The 20,411-nt window shown below is 44.6% G+C and overlaps 1 protein-coding gene across 7 annotated transcripts in view; it reads right to left on the reverse strand.

Annotated features, from left to right (window-relative positions):
- The window catches only part of CSMD2 (CUB and Sushi multiple domains 2), a 769,620-nt gene that overhangs the window by 166,695 nt on the left and 582,514 nt on the right, over positions 1 to 20,411 (reverse strand). For all 7 annotated transcript variants that reach the window (XM_061596306.1, XM_061596301.1, XM_061596302.1 and 4 more), the window contains 6 exons: positions 19,752 to 19,908; positions 16,805 to 16,996; positions 14,725 to 14,851; positions 8,212 to 8,414; positions 2,993 to 3,184; positions 636 to 774 (listed from right to left, as the gene is read on the reverse strand). In XM_061596306.1, coding sequence (XP_061452290.1) covers positions 636 to 774; positions 2,993 to 3,184; positions 8,212 to 8,414; positions 14,725 to 14,851; positions 16,805 to 16,996; positions 19,752 to 19,908 — 1,010 coding nt within the window. The remainder of the gene's footprint in view (positions 1 to 635; positions 775 to 2,992; positions 3,185 to 8,211; positions 8,415 to 14,724; positions 14,852 to 16,804; positions 16,997 to 19,751; positions 19,909 to 20,411) is intronic.

Raw genomic sequence — 20,411 nt, forward strand, 5'->3', positions numbered from 1 at the left:
AGATGGATCATCTGAGACTCGCTCCCCCTCACCCTGCACAAGGAGGCACAAGAAGAGAGTCTTTCAGAGCGTGGAACTCAGGCAGAGCTGCCATCTATGAGCCAAAACCTTCCCTACTTAAGCCAGTGTCTCCCAAGGCACAAGTGCTGAATCAGCTCTCCACAAACACCGCAAAGACTGCTTAGCTAAGATAGTTAGGGAAAGTAGTGAATCAGAGTAGACAGGTATATGAAGCTTACCGCTTTGGATGCATCTATAAATTTAATAAAAAGAGAAAAAGACATCACCTTGCCTCAGTCTGAATCCATCACCTCTGGGCAGGACACACTGCCCACTGACATGGATCCACCAGCCGCCACCTTCTAATACAACACATTTTTGTACATTGGTTTCACTAATATATACTTTCCCCTAGCATATACATTGTTGTATGCATACGTTGCTTGGAGAACGACATCACACAATTCAGAGAAGTGTGAACTTCAAAGCATGTGCTTCACTTTGCGTATCAGTTCAGAAAGTGCAAATTACATAGAAAATAAAATAAAGTAAATAATAAAGTAAATAAAAATGGCAAACTGCAGGAATTTCTCTTCCATCTCTACCTGGTAGAAATGGAAACCCAGAGAACTTACATTTGAAACACCAGGGCAATGACATAGTCAGGAGAAACAGTCAACTTCCAGTCACACTCCTTTCCTGGAGGGTACGGCTCTGGGTAGTTTGGCGACAAGATCACTCCTGAAGGCCCAGTCAGGATCCCACCACAGGGAGCTAGAAGAGAAGGGAAAGAGTGAAGGAAGGGGCCTACCTGAGGCTTATCTTAGGAACATAAACATAAGAAGAGCTTTTCTGGTGGATCAGGCCAGTGGCCCATCTAGTCCAGCATCCTGTTCTCACAGTGGCCACCCACATGCCCAATGGAAAGTCCACAAGCAGGACCTGACCACAAGAGCAATTGGTATTTGGAAGCATGCTGCCCCCGACTGTGGAGGAGAGGCATAGCCACCATGGCTAGCAGACATCCATGAATTTGCCTAATCCTCTTTCAGAGCCTCTTTGTGTGCATGCCTGCAAAGCAGATTGGAAAAACCATAGGGTGGTCCAAGGCAGAGCTTAGAAAAGTTAATTTTTTGAACTACAACTCCCATCAGCCCAATCCAGTGACCATGCTGTCTGGGGCTGATGGGAGTTGTAGTTCAAAAAAGTAACTTTTCCAAGCTCTGATCTAAGGCCGTGGATATTATCTAGTAAGTTTAGGGACTGCCTCCTCCTCTACATCCCCCTGTGACTTCATAGGTTTGCTGCTAATGATTTTTCCTTAGTTCTTTCCCCAACAGAGCAATACACTAGTGACTGCACTTCTGAAACATAATGTTCTCCCCACATGGTTTGAACAGCCAGACTATGGGGGTGGTGGGGAGAGAAGGAGATCACAGCTCAGTTGGAAGGAATGGGGATAGTCTTGGAGGAAGGGATTTACATGGGAAGGGTTAAGCATCCCTCCCTTCTGCTTACCAATCTGTCCCCTATAAGGCAGGGATGACGAACCTGTGAGCCTCTAGATGTTGTCTGCCATGCTGGGTCTGATGGGAGCTGCAGTCCAACAACATCTGGAGGGCCACCAGTTCCCCATCCTCACTCTAAGAGGCATCTCCTTTCTCGGGAGGTAATGCTTCTTCTAAACGGAGGCATTCCCCCATCTCTCACATGCAGTATGGAGCGCTACTTCTTAGAGCAGGATTAGAGCAGGATTAGACAGTAACTCCCATCAGCCCCAGCCACTGACCATGCTGGCTGGGTGATGGGAGCTGGAGTCCAACAATATCTGGAGGGATACAGGTTCCTTATCCCTGCTCTAAGGTATTATCAAGCCTTTGGGAGCACACACCTGCCAAAATAATGCACAGTTCTGCCTTTCTGAAACATTTCAAAGCAGCATCTTTATCTGACTATGAGAAGGAGGCATCAAGTTATTAAGCTGGTCACTCAAAAATGAATGGAATCCATAAGCTGTCCTCCACTGAAATCAGAGAAAGAAAATAACAGAAAATGCTTCCTGACTTCATTTTAAATTAATTCTAGAAAGAACGGGTATTAATTAATTTCTCTTGCTTGGGATAACATTTTATAAATACAAATTAAATATAAGGGGATGACACAGACAGCTAACATTTAATTAGGCCATTAATTGAACATTTATTGCTTCGGTGTACTTGGCATGCCAATTTTAATACACTGTGGACCTGTGTGTGTCCGTGCGGACATTTAATTTTGGGGCATTTTTTGGAGGGGTGGGGAGACAGGATTGGTGAGAAAAGAGTAAAACTGGTCTCCCTCTTTCACATTTTCTGAAGTCAGAGTCCATTTTGGGGATGGTGATGTGAACCTCATACAAACTAATCCCACCATTTTCTTTTCTGGAGAATGCTCCAGAACGATGCCACCACATGACACAGGTACTCGACAATTTCATATGATGTATTCAACACCAGTCCTGCTCAGAGCAGACCCACTGAAGTTAATAGACATGCCTAACTTAGGTTCATTCATTTCAATGGGTTTACTCTTGAGTAGGACTTAGTTGACTACCACCCATAGCACTGAAATGAGACATTCTGGGGAAGCAACTTGACAAGAGCACTAGTGCTCCTCGTCTCACCCCCAACATTTACCCCCTTCCCAAATCACTGAAATGCCTCTCCCCTACAATCCTCTTTGCAACACAGAATCCTAGAAGATAGTGAATTGCACCTTCTTTGCTGCAAGAGTTGCGGGTCCCTTTTCCTCCCACCCAATTTGACCCAACAGCCCAAAGGGAAAAGGCCTCTGTGAAAGATAGCCTCACTTGCAGCTCTGGCTATGCTTCACACCAAGTTCTCAGTGAAGCCACTCCAGCTGGGTCCAAGCTTCTTGTCTTTCCCTGCTGGTTCTAGAGGGCCTGATTCCAGCTCTTGGACAACTGCAGGGTGAACCAGGTTGAAGCCTGTACCTATGCAGGTGGGGGGATCAGGCTGCCAGAAGAACCTGTTCTCGATCTGCACACAGCTGATTTTGGCGTCCCCTTGCAGGGCGTAACCGGGGTCACACTGGAAAACGATGGAGTCGCCTGCCTTCTTGCTGTCGCCATTACGGCTCCCATTCTGAGGGACACCAGGGTCATTGCAGGAGGTGGCGGTGGACACTACACACAAAGAGTCAAGGGGAGGAAAAAGTCAACGAAGGCAACAGCATGATCCATATATTAACCAGTTCTCAAGGATGCCAGGTGTAAACCAGGGATGGGGAACCTCAGGTTGGACACTGGGAAGAGGCAAACTCAGCCCTTCACGCCTCCTCTGTCTGGCCCTTAGAACTTTCCATAGGCCACACCCCTTCCCCAGACACACCCCTCACCTGCCCTGTATTGCCACCTTGGTGGAATGTTTGTGTCCTTGACCTCTGATCATGCCTCTTGACTGCCTGGCTGGAGGATAGTCCCTACCCGTGATTTTCAGACCAGCAACACCTGAGCCAGCTCTGGGCACTGCCTGGGAAGGCTCTGGCTGGCATTTGGGACAGACATCACAGGAGGTGCCACTGCAAACCCTTTCCTGGCAGAAACATCAACAACAGCAACCAGCAGAAGCTGTAACTTCTGAGCTGGGGCGGCAGGCTGTTTCCTTGTACTAGACCGTTTATTATGTTTGTCATTAATTGATAAGTTTTGACTGATTGACAGTTTGTTTTACGATTACTTTAAATATGATAATGTTCATGTAATCAAACTGCGTTATTTGTTGGATTGTTAATGTCTTGAAATGATTTAGTATTTGATTGTTACTGATGTAGTGGTTTGTTACTTTGTTCTGTTGTAAGCTGCTTTGAGCATATTTATATGGAAAAGTGTCATACAAAGTTTTTATTATTATTATTATTATTATTATCATCATCATCAACAACAACAACATATTTGCATTTTTTGCTCCACTGAATTTTGGCTCTGGCCACCCCTGCCACTGGCATTTGCCCCCTGGAAGGTTGCCCTGCAGGGAATGCAGTCGTCGGTCTGAAAAAGATCTCCCACCCCTGACTTAAACCTACCCTAGTGAGTTACTGTGGACTGGGTATGCTGAGGGTTCAAGGCCCTTATAAAAACATCAGAAGAACCTGCTGGATCAGGCCATTGGCCCATCTAGTCCAGCATCCTGTTCTCACAGTGGGCGTTCAGATGCCCCTATGGGAAGCCTGCAAGCAGGATCAGGGCACAACAGGACTCTCCCTTCCTGTGGTTTCAGAAGCACACTGCCTCCAACTGTGGATGGAGAGCACAGCCATCAAGGCATAGCACCCATTGATAGGCTTATCCTCCATGAATTAGTCTAAGCTTTTTTTAAAGCTTCCCAAGCTGGTGGCCTTCACTGCCTCTTGTGGGAGGCACCAAAGGGAGGAGGTGCATAAAGAAAGAGCCCTTATGATTGTTAGGATGAATCCTCTGGACTGGCAAGGGCTGTGCTGTACCAGGAGCTCACACTTCTGTTCTCTCCTGGACTACAGAGCAGGGCCTTCTGCTGGCAACAGTTTTTCCAGGTTCTGTTTCCAGTCCAGACACTGATGTGGGGGAAGCTGAGCTGGAGAACATACTCTCCCTTGGTACCACCATCCATAAGCCTTGGTCTGGCTCTTTCTCTGTGAGAGGGGATGTCCAAAAATAAGAGTCCTTCTGTTCAGATAGGTGTGTACACCTCCCCCTCCAGGGATGCCTCAGTTTTGGGCACATGCCTCGCTAATGCTGCTCCCTATGCAATTCAATCTTGATTTATTTTTAATATATTCTATTTAAACACCACACTGGCTCCCTATGTCATGATACAGTTAGCCAGTGTGCTACACCAGCACTCCGACAAGTTGGAAAGTTCTGCAGAAGTTTGCCTAGTGATGGTTCAGCCAAGAATTGTTGTTGTTGTTATGTGCCTCCAAGACGATTACGACTTATGGCGACCCTATGAATCAGCGACCTCCAAGAGGCTCTGTCATGAACCACCCTGCTCAGATCTTGTAAATTCAGGTCTGTGGCTTCCTTTATGGAATCAAACCATCTCTTCCTTGGCCTTCCTCTTTTTCTACTCCCTTCTGTTTTCCCCAGCGATATTGTCTTTTCTAGTGAATCAGGTCTTCTCATGATGTGTCCAAAGTATGATAACCTCAGTTTCATCATTTTAGCTTCTAGTGACAGTTCTGGTTTAATTTGTTCTAACACCCAATTATTTGTCTTTTTCACAGTCCATGGTATGCGCAAAGCTCTCCTCCAGCACCACATTTCAAATGAGTTGATTTTTCTCTTATCCGCCTTTTTCACTGTCCAACTTTCATATCCATAGATAGAGATCGGGAATGACATGGTCTGAATGATCCTGACTTTGGTGTTCAGCCAGGAATAGTACCTGTTATAGAGCACAGGTAAGGAGGACAAAAATGCCAGGTGTGTCATCCTACATGGTCCTCTTTGCTGCTCCTGATCAAAACACACCCCAGTGCTTAATGTTATGCCATGAGATACACTAGGGCTTAAGGTTCCCTGGAAGTTATTGCCTGTATGTAGACATCCTCCAGACCTTAGATGTTCTGGTTTTTGTTTCCCAGTGACACTAAAGTACACTCTGCACATGCTTAGATACACTGCCATCATTATGGTGGAGGGCTTGAAGCCCTGGCATGGACAACAGGCTTTGGGGGTTCATCACATTCTCACACATCATGCATGTGTATGTGTAAGCTTGCACAATGATTCATGCTCAAAACCACTCATTTCACAGCTGCTTCTCCAGCTGGGAAAAAGCTGCAGGGGACGACAAGTTCAAGTGTGCTCTACAGAGTTCAGCCTGATGTACATTTGCACTCATTCATGTTTACTTAATAAGCCTGGACATCTGCTAACCTTACATGGCACTTTGTTATAATCTTATGTCAACCATATGCTCCCAGACTCTACTGCCAAAAGATTTCTACTACTAAGTGATGGGGAGGAATTCTGCCACCAGCTTTCAAAGGTAGTCATGGGCCTGACCTTTTTGGAAGCAACTTGGGAAATATGATGTTAAGTGAAAACTCACTCTTGTTCTTTCAAATTCAAATACCCAGGGTTTTACAAATAAAGGACAAATACTTCTGCATTGGAGATGGGTGGAAGCAATTAGGAGGTCCCTGAAAAGAGGGAAAAAACTTTTTTTAACAATGAAATAAAACAGTGGGATGTAGCCAATGTTAATCCTACTGAGAGTGGTCCCATTGAAATGAATGAACATGACTATGTTAGGTTCATTAATTTCAATGAGACTACTCTGAGTAAATCTAAGGTGGCTACAATCCAGTGTTTCGGTTTTGGGGAACCCTGAGTTTCCCCAGAAGTTTATCAGGGGATACTCAAAAGATAACATCACTCAAGGGTTTACACAGGACTGTTGGCGATCCTCTGCAGTGTGGAGGAAAAGTGCTGGGTATGTAGATACGCTTCAGGTGATAAGGAGCCCCGAAAGGCAAAGCCAGGGCCCCATGCACCCTTGGGCGACACCCAAGAAACATCCCAGAATCCTCAGTCATGCATTGGTCTATTTGTTTGCTCTGTACTGGATGTTTCTCTGGAAGGAATTTTCAGGGTGGAGTGAGCTTTCAAAGGGGCGTGAAAGGTCCTTCACTAAGTCTTTTTATTTTTATCCACATTTGTTTGCGGCCCTGAAATAACACACCATGGTCTAGCCACATTTGGCTTCCTGATGACATCACTGGGGGCAACTAGAGCCTGCATTACCCTCACTCTGAAGGGAAGGATGGGAAGAAGGAAGCCTATGAGCCAGCACTCCCTGTCTTGCCCACGCTGCTGTAGCAGTTTCACTGCTTGCTGTGGCTTCCAAGGCAACGTATGTGCCCTAATCTGACTCCCGTCGTGCAAAGTTACACACGTCCAGTCAGGGAAGGATGTGGGTGAGGATGCACATTCCAATCTATATTCCAATGAACGTCACCCCACTGAAAAGCAACAGAGTGGAGGTGAGCCATGTGCACTTTTGAAAGAACATTTGGATGCAGATGTTGTCCTGCTACACTGCATTGCTTTCAATGAGAAACACATACAGATGTGCACCAGAAGGCAGCTTGCCATCCACATCCTGCTTCAAACTTGTGAACTATGCCTAATTTGGAGCTCAGCCACATGGGAGGTTTATTAAATCAATATGTCATGCAAAGACGGGGCCTTCTCCAGCCAGCCTTCTGAGAACTGTGCTGATTGAAAGTGCCCATGAGATGTGTCCTGATCTATCATGATTTCTGACACAAAGAAGCGGCAATGGCCCAAGCAAGATGGGGAATGGTTCTGGAGCTGACCTGATACTGGAGCAAAGCTGGGCTCTGGACAATGACAAAAATACTAATTCATAGTCCAGTGGCTAGCTGTGAACAGTTTTTTTAATTATTGTTGTTGTTATTGTTATTATTATTATTCCTCCCAGTAGCAGCTCAGGATGGCAAGGAAAAACACTAAAACACTCTAAAACTTCATAAAAACAGACATTAAAATATATTAAAACAAAACATCTTTAAACACATTTTTTTAAAAAAAGGCTTTAAAAACTTCTTTAAAAGCATTTCCAACACAGACGCAGACTGGGATAAGGTCTCTACTTAAAAGGCTTGTTGAAAGAGGAAGGTCTTCAGTAGGTGCCAGAAAGATAACAGAGATGGCACCTGTCTAATATTTAAGGGAAGTTATCTTGCAGGTGAGACAGAAGAAGGATGTTGTCTCAGCACTGGCCTGGAGCAACTGTTAGAGCGTCATAGTCTGGCCTAGAGAGTACTGAGGTCATGTCCCCTAGTGTTGCATCTGTCCAGTAAAAGGACCAGTGCCTTTTACTGTTGCTGTTTGATTTTTCCAGGCCAGAGGGTTTTATTTGAGGGATGCTCCTCAGGACTTTCCAGATCCTCTGATGAATCTGAGGTCCATTCATTGGAGTCAAGTAGCAAAGGGGCTGAGGGCTGGAGTGCAGAGTATGGTACTGGTGGACTGATGCAGGAAGGGCTGTGAAATGGATTCATCTCTTCCTCTGACCTGCTAGTGGTCAAGGATTCTGCATCAGAGGACACTTGGTCCATAGCTATGACAGGATGAGACAAGGCGCTTCCATCTCATTCATGCCCTTCTCACACACCCACACGAGTGCTGCTTATGACACCTACCTGAAAACTGAATGGCAAAACCCTGTTTGCTGGTAAAAAAGTCAGTGTTGAACTGAAGGACCACAGAGCTGAAGGTGCTGTGAACATCAGTGGGCAGGATGGAACCGCTAACTTCCTTCAGGAGAATCCCCTTCTCCACAGGCCCATCCCAGATCCTCAGAACATCATGGAACTCTTCTGTGTGGAAAACCATGAAATGGAGGCTGCGTTGCAAGGCAGAGGGGGAGAGAGAGGAGAGAACAGTTACAGCAAGAGCATATCTGCACTTATCAGTTTTAAACCTGTAACTATCCTGGCTCCCTCCAAAGAACCCTGGGAATTCTAGCTTGGAGAGAATCAGTGGCGGCTGGTAGCTCCACGTCGGTGGGGCAGTGGAAACTTCTCCGAGTTTTAGCCCAAAGCACCTTGAAAGTTTGGACTAAAACCTGGAGTGATTCCACTGCCCCACTGACATGGAGCCACCAGCCACCAATGATGAGAATGCAAAAAAAGAAAGAGAAAAGGATCCCTCTGTGATTGATCTCCTCTCCTTCCTTTCACCGCACAAGTGTTCACAGGATTCCTTGGAGAAAAGGGATCATCATTAAACAACGTAAAGTTTCTAGGGTGGATACATAATAAGAGATTGCTGGCAAAAAGGAACATGATGGCTAGCACAGTTCTCAGCTACAGCAAATTAGATATTTGCTCTGAAGGAGGAGGGATAGCTGGACTGTCACAAAGAGATTCAATTCAAGCCGAGCCTCCGACATCAAGTAGGGAAGAGGGGTAGCAGAAGGAAAAGAAGTCGCCTTTGTCAAACATTACTAAAAGCCCAGCTGAACAATCGCTTTACCCCTCCCCCCCATGATTGGCCTTCTTTTCCACCTTGTTAGGAAGCGGCGGTGGCACGAAGCTTTCAATATTTTATTCCCATCTTCAAGATAATGGGTACCGTGGCAATCCATTATATATGTCAGGCAACTACATGGTTATTAACTGACTGCTTTTTCAAGCAGGCTGAACCTCTTTGGCTTTTTATTGAATTCATTGCCTGTTGCATTTGGGTTCGTACAAACGTTTATATCCGAGATGCAATAAAATGCTGAGAAAAAGCAGAGAGGAAAACCACTTGAATATGTGAGGTTTTGAAGAAGGTCCCTTCACTGTTGTTTGGGACTCCCTGAAATTTCCTAAAAACAAGAACCCCATCCTCCCTCCCACTGAGGGAACTCATAGCTATGTCTTTGTTTTATTTGTTTGTTCGTTTGATCGATTTCTATCCCACCCTTCCCCCCAGTAGGAGCCCAGGGTGGCAAACAAAAACACCAAATGTACTCTAAAGCATCTTAAAAACAGACTTTAAAATATACTAAAACTAAACTTCTTTAGAAACACACTAAAACAAAACACCTTGAAAAACATCTTTTAAAAAAAGCTTTAAAAACATCTTTAAAAGGAATTCCAACACAGACGGAGACTGGGATAAGGTCTCAATTTAAAAGGCTTGTTGAAAGAGGAAGGTCTTCAGTAGGCGCTGAAAAGATAACAGAGATGGCGCCTGTCTAATATTTGAGGTGAGGGAATTCCAAAGGGTAGGTGCCACCACACTAAAGGTCTGCTTCCTATGTTCTGCAGAACGGGCCTCCTGATAAGATGGTATCTGTAGGAGGCCCTCACCTGCACAGCAGTGATCGACTGGGTATATGTAAGGGGTAAGATGGTCTTTCAGGTATCCTGGTCTCAAACTGTATAGGGCTTTGTATACCAAACCCAGAACCTTGAACTTGGCCTGGTAGCTAATGGGCAGCCAGTGCAATATTTTCAGCAGTGGAGTAACACTTTGGCGATACCCTGCCCCAGTAAGCACTTGCATCACTATAGTTTGCACCAGCTTCAGCTTCCAGGCCAACCTCAAGGATAATCCCACATAGAGTGTGTTACAGTAATCCAGCATGGAGGTCACAAGTGCATGGGCAACAGTGGTCAGGCTATCCTGGTTCAGAAATGGCCGCAGCTGTCTTACCAGCCGAAGCTGGTAAAAGGCACTCCTAGCCACAGAGGTCACGTGGGCCTCTAGTGACAAAGATGGATCCAGGGCACCCCCAGACTATGAACATGCTCTTTCAGAGGGAGTACAACCCCATCCAAAACAGGCAACTGGCCAATTATTCAGACTCAGCAACCACCAACCCACAGTGCCTCCGTCTTGCTAGGATTCAGAATCAGTTTATTGGCCCTCATCCCACCCACCACCGAGTCCAGGCAGCGGTCCAGGTCTCCCAATTAAGATGTTACAGAGAAACAGAGCTGGGTATCATCAGCGTACTGCTGACACCTTGCCCCAAATCTCCTGATGATCACTCCCAACAGCTACATATAGACGTTAAACAGCATTGGGGACAAGGTGGTACCCTGCGGCATCCCACAGCACAATTGCCAGAGGGTCGAAAGACAATTGCCCAATGCTATTCTCTGAAAACTACCGTGGAGGTAAGATTGGAACCACTGTAAAACAGCGCCTTCAATACCCATCTCACCAAGTTGGCCCAGAAGGATACTATGGTCAATGGCATCAAAAGTTGCCAAGAGATCAATTAAGAATAACAGGGTCACACTCCCCCTGTCCTTCTCCCAATAAAGGTCATCCATCAGGGCAACCAAGGCCAATTCAGTCCCACAACCAGGCCTGAACGCAGACTGGAACGGGTCAAGATAATCTGTTTCTTCCAAGAGTACTTGTAATTGCTATGTCACAACTATTAGTAACCCTTAATTACTATCTATCTATCGAGCTACACACACACACACAGAGTATATATCCAAAGTAGTGCTAAGTCTCTTGTTCTGTTGGCACAAGCATTTACGTTTGCTCAATGGACCGTCCCTTCTCCTTCTGCACCTCCCTAAATTTCTTCTGGGGGTTTCCCCAACCCTCTGGGCAGATTTGAGAAAGGTGCAGGGTATGTGCAGGGGGAAGAGACAGGGGAAGTTCATTGTACCAGCGTAAATCCTTGTGCTAATGGAACAAGGGCACTGGATATTGTTTATGCACACAAACACCCCTCTTCTATATCGCTTAATACTGTGCTCCTACAGATGTCGTTGGACTACAGCTTCTATCATCCCTGATCGTTGGCCATGCTGGTTGGGGCTGATGGGAGTTGGAGTTCAACAACATCTGGAAGGCTGCAGGTTCCCCATCAGTGACTTAATATAACAAAATTTCTAAGTGGTTCACCCAAATTGAAATGATAAAATCACAAATACATAATGTATTGTATTGATACATAATATCATAATGCAAAAAAAACTCCAATAAGATGTAAAGCAAAACATTATAACAAAAATATTGAGCCATGTGATGAGAAAATTATGAACCAAGGAAGGCCTGACAAAACAAGGAAGTTTGCGGTAGCTGTTTAAGGCCTGCCACAGGGTGTGCTTCCTGAATTGTATGACACAGGGTCTTCCAGAGGATTGGTGTCACTACAGAGAAGACCTGCTTTCGTGATACCATAAGATGAGAATTTGCCAGACATGGTGTGATCAGCAGGGCCTCCTCTGAAATATATCAACCCTCCTGTCATTTTCATTCATTAAATCAGACTCCGCTTCAGTTATCTTTCATCTTGTGCAACACAAACTTGTGCAAGCATAATAAATCATGCCCATCACATCTCAGCTTTTTAAGGAATCATGCCCATTTCTGCTCTCAAGAGCATCTTTTTGAGTGAAAAGAGGAATCCACTGATCCAGCAACCACTGACACAGAGAATGGGAAGCTAGCAAAGCTTCCAGAAATAGACTCTGAGAATAGCAGAAGTAATCAGTCCTTGCCTACTCGCTGGTTTTGGCCCAAGAGACTCTCTTCAGGATGGAAATGGCAAGAGAATTGACAGCTTAATGGCAGATTTGTCATGTATCCTGTCTCAAGGTCTCAGTGTATGCCTGAAGGATTCAGATAACTCGAGTGGGAGTCCTCAGCAGATTCTGATGATGATTCCCCTGTAGTCTCTCCTGTTCCACAACCATGCAGGACTGTACAATGGCAGAATAGGCTTTAAATACAAATAGCTCTCCCACTGGGAGCTGTCCTGGGTGCTGATTTGCCTTGCCTGGCATTAGATCTACCCTGGACAGGAAGAGACTTAAGTGGTATTCATTATTATTTCACTTGCAGGCCCCAAGTCCTGGAAGATCCAGGTAAAATTCAGTGTGAAATTTGGAAGGCTCAGCTTAGTTGACACATCTGTAGAAATGCTGAAGGACATTAAAAAGAATCTCAGTAATGTGGCAGAATATTTTTCAGGGCAGGGGTGGTGGCTATCCCTTGCATCTTTATCCAAGAGAGCCTGCTCCAGCACCATAAATGAGATAATTCACATAAAGGTAAAGGTGTTCCCGCACTTATAGTGTGAGTCATTTCTGACTCTTAGGGTGACGTCTTGCGACATTTACTAGGCAGACCGTATATATGGGATGGGATTACCAGTTCCTTCCCCGGCCTTTCTTTACCCCCCAGCATATGCCAGGTACTCATTTTACCGACCACGGATGGATGGAAGGCTGAGTGGACCTCGACCCCTTTTACCAGAGATTCGACTTCCTCCTTCCGTTGGAATCGGCATAGGGACATAGGAAGCTGCCTTATACTGAGTCAGACCACTGGACCATCTTGCTAGGTATTGTCTACACCAGCTTTTCCCCACATTTGGGTCCCTGGATGTTGCTGGACTACAACTCCCATCAGCCCCTGCCAGCATAGCCAATGGTCAGGAATTATGGGAACTGTAGTCCAGCAACATCCGGGGACCCAAAGGTTGGGAAAAGCTGGTCTACACTGACTGGCAGCAGCTCTCTAGGGTTTCAGGCAGACGTCTCTCCCAGTTCTACCTGGAGATGCCCGATATTGGACTTGGGAGCTTCTGTATGAAAAGCAGGTACTCTGCCACTGAGCTATGACCCTTCCCCAAGCCGTTCACGTTAAACAGAGCATGATTTCTTTGAAAGGAAGCCCCGCCCCCACTTTCAAAATCTCTCCACATGCAGAAAGTTTACATGCCAGAGAGAAAGGGCTGAGGGAGAAGGACATATTGTGGTAGAAAAAGTCCTACTGAATCTATTGTTCTTATATCCCTCCATCAAAGTCAGGCCTGGACCATGGACAACAGTCAGAGATAAAACAGAAGCTGGGAAGAAGAAGTCACAGAAGAAGCCATAAGGTCAGACCACATGGCTAGCCAGGAACGAAGCATAAACCAGGAAGCAGGTTCAAAAAGGAAGTCAGAGGCCAGGACCCCAAAATAACCTTGAATGCAGGAAGACCCCAGTGCTTATTGCTCAAGCAAGGCTCAGCTGGAAACTCTTTAATGCTTCCCCTTTGCCTTCTTGCCCAGAATGTTCTAATGGAACATTTCATCATCTTGGACAGCTCCTTGAAAGTTTGCACTAAAACCCAGAATGGATTCCACTGCTTCACTGACATGGAGCCACCAGTCACCACTGCCTGGATGGAAGGGACATGGAAATCACAGTGTGCTTTCCAAGGAAGAACATACAATAACAATCAGACATTTTTTGGGGGGGGAGGAATGGGGTCTGGTACTTTTTCTTTTCTTTTCCTATTCCCTTTTAGCCCTACACACAAAGATGAAACTAGCCTCAAAAGAATCAGTAAATGTGCCATTAACTCACAGCCTCAACATTTAAAGCTAACTCGCCCACCAGTGAATGATTAATAACTAGAATTTCTTTTTAAAAAAATAGTTGATTAATGTACTGGCTGAGGTCCTTTTTTATCTTCTGCCTATGCAAAATAGTAAAAATTGCAAAATAAATTATGCAAAGAGAAATCATGTAAATATGGTCAATTTGCATAATTCACATAGGTTGCACAACCTGGCTATTCTTGCTCGAGATTTTGGATTATTTTGGCACAAGGTTCTCCCCTCGTGTATTTATTTATGTTAAACTGCAGAGCACAAACAGCCCTACATTGGGGTACCCATTCCCTGCATACAACAATATGTGATTTAGATAAAGGGGAGGTGATGGGTTGAGTGGCTGTCCTTGTCTCACAGTGTGAGTGTGCTTTAGGGGAGGGCTAACAGGGTCGCCAAAAGTCGTAATCCACTTGAAGTCACATAACAACAATAACAACAACAATCTGGTCTATTCTAGCTCTATAGTTAAGAACATAAGAAAGGCTCTGCTGCTGGATCAGGACAATGGCCCAACTAGTCCATTATCCTTTTGTCAGAGTAGCCAACCAGATGCCTCTATGGGAAGCCCACAAGCAGGACCTGAGTGCAACAGTGTTGTCCCCATTTGCAATTCTCAGCAACTGGTATTCAGATGCATACTGCCTCCAACAGTGGAGGCAGAGCATAGACATTGTGGCCAGTAGCCATCTTCTTATCCTCTATGAATAAGTCTACTCTTTTAAAGCCATCCATTACTACCTCTTTTGGCAGGAGAATTGCAGTTTAACTATGTACTGAGCGAAGCAGTGCTTTTCTTTGGTGAACTCACCCTATCGTGCAACCAGCCTCTGCTTCAATCGTCCAGACACAGTTGAGGTTGTGGTCATAAGGTGTTGGGTAGCCTGGAGACAAGATCCTCCCTGAAGACTCACCTCTGATAATGCCCCCACACTCCGCTGAAAAACACAACACACCATTTAGCAGGCCAGGCTGATCTACATGCCATTTGCTTCTTTCCTTTTTGGGAAGACTACCGTTTTTTCCCCACCTTTATAATCCCCTGACCTGGGGTCTTAAGGGTCAACCAGTTGCAGTAACTGTATGCAGTATACAGATACAGGGGAGGTGATCATAGAGAAGGATGCCAAAGAAGTATTCTAGTATGGCTGGGACTATTTTCAATTCACAACCATTTCGCACATCTTCAACCTTAAGTCTGTTGCATCCGGTTTCTGCATTAATCTGAAGTTATTTTCTTTAATTTCCACTAAAAATTTGTATTTAAAAACAGATTCTAAACATACTTTCATTCAAAAACACACATTTCTAAACATTTTCCCCACATACTATGCACACATATAAAGAATTTTTGCAAATATAACAGAAGAAAAAGATAGAAAGATTGTTAGCTGCCATTAACAATAAAATGCAGTTTTGAACCAACAAGTGCATTGCTGTTATTATTACGTTTATATAGTTGCTCCCATAACAGGAGTTCTTTGGGTGGCTCACAGAGAAAAGTCTTCTAGCATGCTCTTTTGTTTTTTTCCTGCTGATTGCAGCCAATCAGAGTGAGTGACAACAGCCACAACAACACAGCTCCATCTTTATATATCAGACCGAGATATACACTCTCCCCTTTCTTGCTTATTGGCTCCTAGGGGCATCTGTTGTTGTGGGAGAAGGCATTCACAAGGGTCTCGTTCTCAACCCAGCAGCAAAAAAAAGGGGAGGGCATGGCTGTGACTATCATGAAGGGACCCTGCACTTCTGAACTGGCCACTATGCTACTTCCTGGAAGTACGCCCGATTGAATTCAATAGGACTTCACCAGACATGGTTAGGATTGTGCTATAGGTTTTGATCTACACATCAGCTTGGGAGTTGTGGATCAGGCTAGCTCATACCAGAATTCACAAGGACAGAATTTCCTAAGCATCCCTACATTCTTTTTTTATTAATCACTAATAGGTAAAAAAACCCTTGCGGTTTAAGAACATACCTATAGCCCACAGATATTTCTATCAAACTTTAAAAAGCAGGGCAATTGGGCAGTTATAGTGAATGCCCCAGGGGAGCAGGAGACCTGACCCCTAGTTTACCTGAAGGTTATAGGGAAATGGTGGGTGTGGAACGTGAAATGGAAACAGCAGCAATTAAAACTACTGCCGGTGTTTGAAACTGAAGTGGATGAAGCACAAGTGAGTCAACCTTCTGGAAGAGCTCTTCCATTGATTCCCATCTTTAGAGCTGATGTGGAACTCCTATTGCACTTGGCTCATTCAGAGCAGTCTTAGCATAGGAGCACAGCATAGGAGGCCACCTTATACCAAATAAGGCCATTGGCCCATCTAACTCAGTATGGTCTGCACTGTCTGGCAGTGGCTCTCCAGGGTTTCAAGAAGGGGACGACTCCCAGTCCTGCCTTGAGATGCCATGGTGTTACAAAAGGGCATTGAACCTGGGATCTTCTGCTAGCAAAGAGATACTCTACCACTAAGCCACAAGCCCGTGCTCTTCTTCAGTCTAAATGTCAGAGTTGCAGGTTCAGGCTCCTTGAGGTCAGTGGCCTGAGGTAGAGAAGGTGCAAAAAGAAGACCCTACACTGATGACCAAACAAAAACGTTTAAGCCTCTTGGATTCTAACACATGGGGAAAGTTCTCTCTAGAATCATTTTATCCTTGAGACAACACAAACCATTGTTTTAAATCAGGTGCAAGCCAGATGTTTTGAACTACAACTCCCATAATCCCCAGCCAATGAGGGTCAGGAATGCTGAGAGTTGTAGTCCAAAACATTTGTAGGGCACTACGCTGGCTACCCTTGTTGTAAATCAACTGGCCACATGGTAGACATGCTAAAAATGACCAAGGTGGACTGGCAGCCACACAAGAGGGTGGAGCCATACCTACGCAGATGGCAAGTGGCTGATCCCAGGCTCGGCGTTCCCCGGTCAAGCAGGCCAGCACCCGGCTCCCTCGCAAGGTGTAGCCAGGATCGCAGTTAAAAGAGACTGAGCTGCCAGCAAAGTGTCCCTCGTCATGGACTTTGTAGCCAAACTGAGGGATGCCAGGGTCCTCACACTTGATCAGCTCAAAACCTCAAAGCAGGGGGAAAAAAAGAGAAGATTGTTACTTTGGAAAGTCGGCCCAGCCCTACCTTTGCCACTGGATCCGCAGAATCTGCTCATGCTACAACAGGGACAGTTAGATTAGGGATTACACGGCTAGATTAGATTAGGGATATTTCCAGACATCAGTTCAGTTCTTCACATTTCCAAATCAGTTTGCAATTTTTTTTAAAAAAAGGCTCTCATGAAAATCCATTAGCTTTATAGTATGACTTTCTTGTAATATACTCATTTTTGTATGCAATTTTGCCTGATCTACAGACATTTGCAAAAGAATTTTCTTTAAAATAATTTAATTTTGTAAGTTATTTTCACCAATATATGCATTTCATGCACACTTTTCTCAAGTATATGCATTTTTTGGTACATACTACTTGGCTGGAGAACAGCATTGCAGAATTCGGAGAAGGGCAAATTGAAGGAAGGGCGTGTTTCAAACGGAATTAAATTTCTCCTCCATCCCAAAGTTAGACATATTCTTGTACATATCTGTTTATGTGCTGATTGTTTTAGGAACCCAGGAGTGTACATGTTTATAATATTGCATATAATATGCAATTTTTGTCATGTTAGTGGAAGTGGGAGGGGAACACCTCATTTTTTGGCAGGGTTAAGGCATGAGATGGGAATTTTAAAAATCTGTGTAGATAAACTCAGCTCTGCTTGATCTACTGGTGCACGCACTCTAGCTTTCTGTTGAACCCCAACCTGCCTCCCATTTCCTTATCGACTGTTTATTGAGCAATCTGTTCAGGAGGGGAAGTAGGTTGTGCCACTTGTGTGTGTGTGTGTGTGTGTGGAGAGGAATTCCTTAATACACAGTTTATTATGTGTGTGTGTGTGTGTGTGTGTGTATGTATATAAAGCTAAAATGCAGAGTGAAATAACAGCCATTGGAAGCTATGCAAAATTCTTAAAACGTAGCAATTTCACTTCAACAATGTATTACTCATTCTTTCTTTCCTTCCTTTTAACATTCCTGCATGTTTTATATTCTGTAAGTTCTTTAATTTTATTTATGGTCAGTAAGCTGTAAATAAATTATAAATTTGATCTGATACAGAAGAAGATAAACAGGTAAGCATCATAGCTATCAGCAATAGTTCATTTAACATAAATCGCTTAGAAGTATACCAGTACATTTTGCTCCATAACCTTCTTTCTAGGAGCACTACAGTCTTCCTTTTTAGAATGAATGAATGAATAAATAAATAAATAAATAAATACATACATAAATACATGAAAGCTCAGATTCTGGGCTACCTGCTAGGGGCACCACAAAAGGCCTTGAGGGGTGCAATGGCACCCGTGGGCAATGGGTTGGCAACCTCTGAATAAATGTATAGACCATTTTCAATGAAGCATAGCTTAACAGGAAAGTGTAAAAAGGCTAATAACTTCAAAACTTGGAACCCTATGAATTTGCATCTCAATAAGAACAAAGTGGCCAACCAGATGCCCATGGGAAGCCCTCAAACAGGACCTGAGCACAAGAGCACTCTGCCCTCCTGCGGCTTCCAGCAACTGGTTTTCAGAAGCAAGCTGCCTCTGACTATGGAGGCAGAGCACAGCCATCGTGGAGAGTAGCCACTGATAGCCTTATCCGCACCTGAAGCTGTAATGCCAGACCCTACGGCAGCTTATCCAACTCCATAAATGCAAAATGGCAGTGTCTTTGAAGACAAAAATGGGAAAATGGACTACATTTACGGGATGGGTTGTCAAAACTGCATGGCAGGCCATGTGGACCTGAAACTGTTATTTTGGAAAGTTGCTGGCTAGAAATCTAAAAGGAGATCATTTATAGATTATATTGACATCTTTGATAGATAGATATATATTTTTTGCATGGCAATGTTCTTGAATGAGTACATTCTTGAATGGGTATGCTGCTTTTTCTATACCAAAGCGAAAGATAGAGCAAGTGCCAGATTAGCCTGCCTAATTTCCTCACCGCTGGGTGATAAGATAGAACAAACAGTAACAAAAACTTCTAAAAAGATCTGGAGTTGCCTTGGCATCTAGCCACTCTACCCCAGCAAGTTAGCTTTTGCATAACTAGTTGAAGTCTTACCTCCTATGTATCTTGCCTAGGAAGAGTGGATTGACTTCCACCGCTGGTAGCAGTGCTTTAGCAGTGGGAAATCTCCAGCTTGCAGCCTGATTAAGCCTGCCAGGGGTCCTAATTTGGCCCAGGGGCCATTTTCCCCAAGCCAAGTCACAACCGCCTGCACTACACCCAATGTCATAAATAGGTGTGGGACATGTAATATGACCCAGCTTCCTGCTGAAAGCACGCCAATCAGCTGATTGTCAGCGCCTGCAAAGCCCTGTGCCTTTGCCTCTGTGGTTTAATTGCAAACCATGCTGGTAAAGGAAAATACTTGACGTGACTCCATGGTGACAACAGGCAACTTATTTATTTATTAGATCCTTTTTCTGCCAAAAAAAAAAGAACTCAAAGCCACTTAAAACCACATATAAAAACATGAATAAAAACCACCTACAATGTTTCCAAAATACATAAAAAGATTGACAGGTGGGCAGCCCCGCCTATCTGTCAAAAAGGCATGTGACATTGGGGTTGAGGAATTAAGCATCCAGCCTCCTGGCTGGAAACAGTCCCCCCCCCCCCAAACACACACACTGTGTTCAAAGAAAAGTATCTTAAGGAGATCCAGGTTTTTTCTGCCTCGTATCAGAAAAAGACAGTCTCCAGACTTACTAGAAAACTGCAGTTCAAACCCTTGACTAGTGCTGTTGCCATCAGAGATGAATTCAAGCCACATGGAGCTGGAGGTGCTGTTGACACTGAGGCCCAACATCTCCATTCGGCTAAAGGAGCCCAGGAGGCGAGCAGAGTTATTGTTCCCATCATAGATCTGGAGAAGGGAAGAAGAATCACAAATGAAGACTCCCTTTCTCCCTCAGCCTTGGCAGTGCTTTCACCCAAGGAGCTCCTCCTTCTGGATAACAGTTTTATTCATTTTCTGGCTCTCCTGCCTATATAACTTTGTAAAGTGCCATGTACATTGATGACACTATAAATCAAGGCTGAGTTGAAAAACCCCTTCCCAATTGCTTTGGCCCATTCGCTGTGAAATGGGAAGACTCTGTGTGTGTGTGTGTGTGTGTGTTGATTTTCATGGGAGGAGGAGGAGGGAAAATTTACAGAGCATTTTAAAGCTCTGCTGAGCTGGGGACTGCCATTCTACATTTCCCACAATGCCCCATTCTTTTTGTGGGGAAATGGTGGCCACCATGGGGGAAACATATGGCAGCCCTCTCTCATCCAATTAATGACATTTTAATGGGTTAATTACCCAGAACTTAGCTAGTAAAAAGGGTGGGGTAAATCAAATTCCTTCAAATTCGTTCCTGAACT

Source organism: Rhineura floridana, chromosome 15 (genome assembly GCF_030035675.1).
Source record: "Rhineura floridana isolate rRhiFlo1 chromosome 15, rRhiFlo1.hap2, whole genome shotgun sequence".
Lineage (NCBI taxonomy): Eukaryota > Metazoa > Chordata > Lepidosauria > Squamata > Rhineuridae > Rhineura > Rhineura floridana.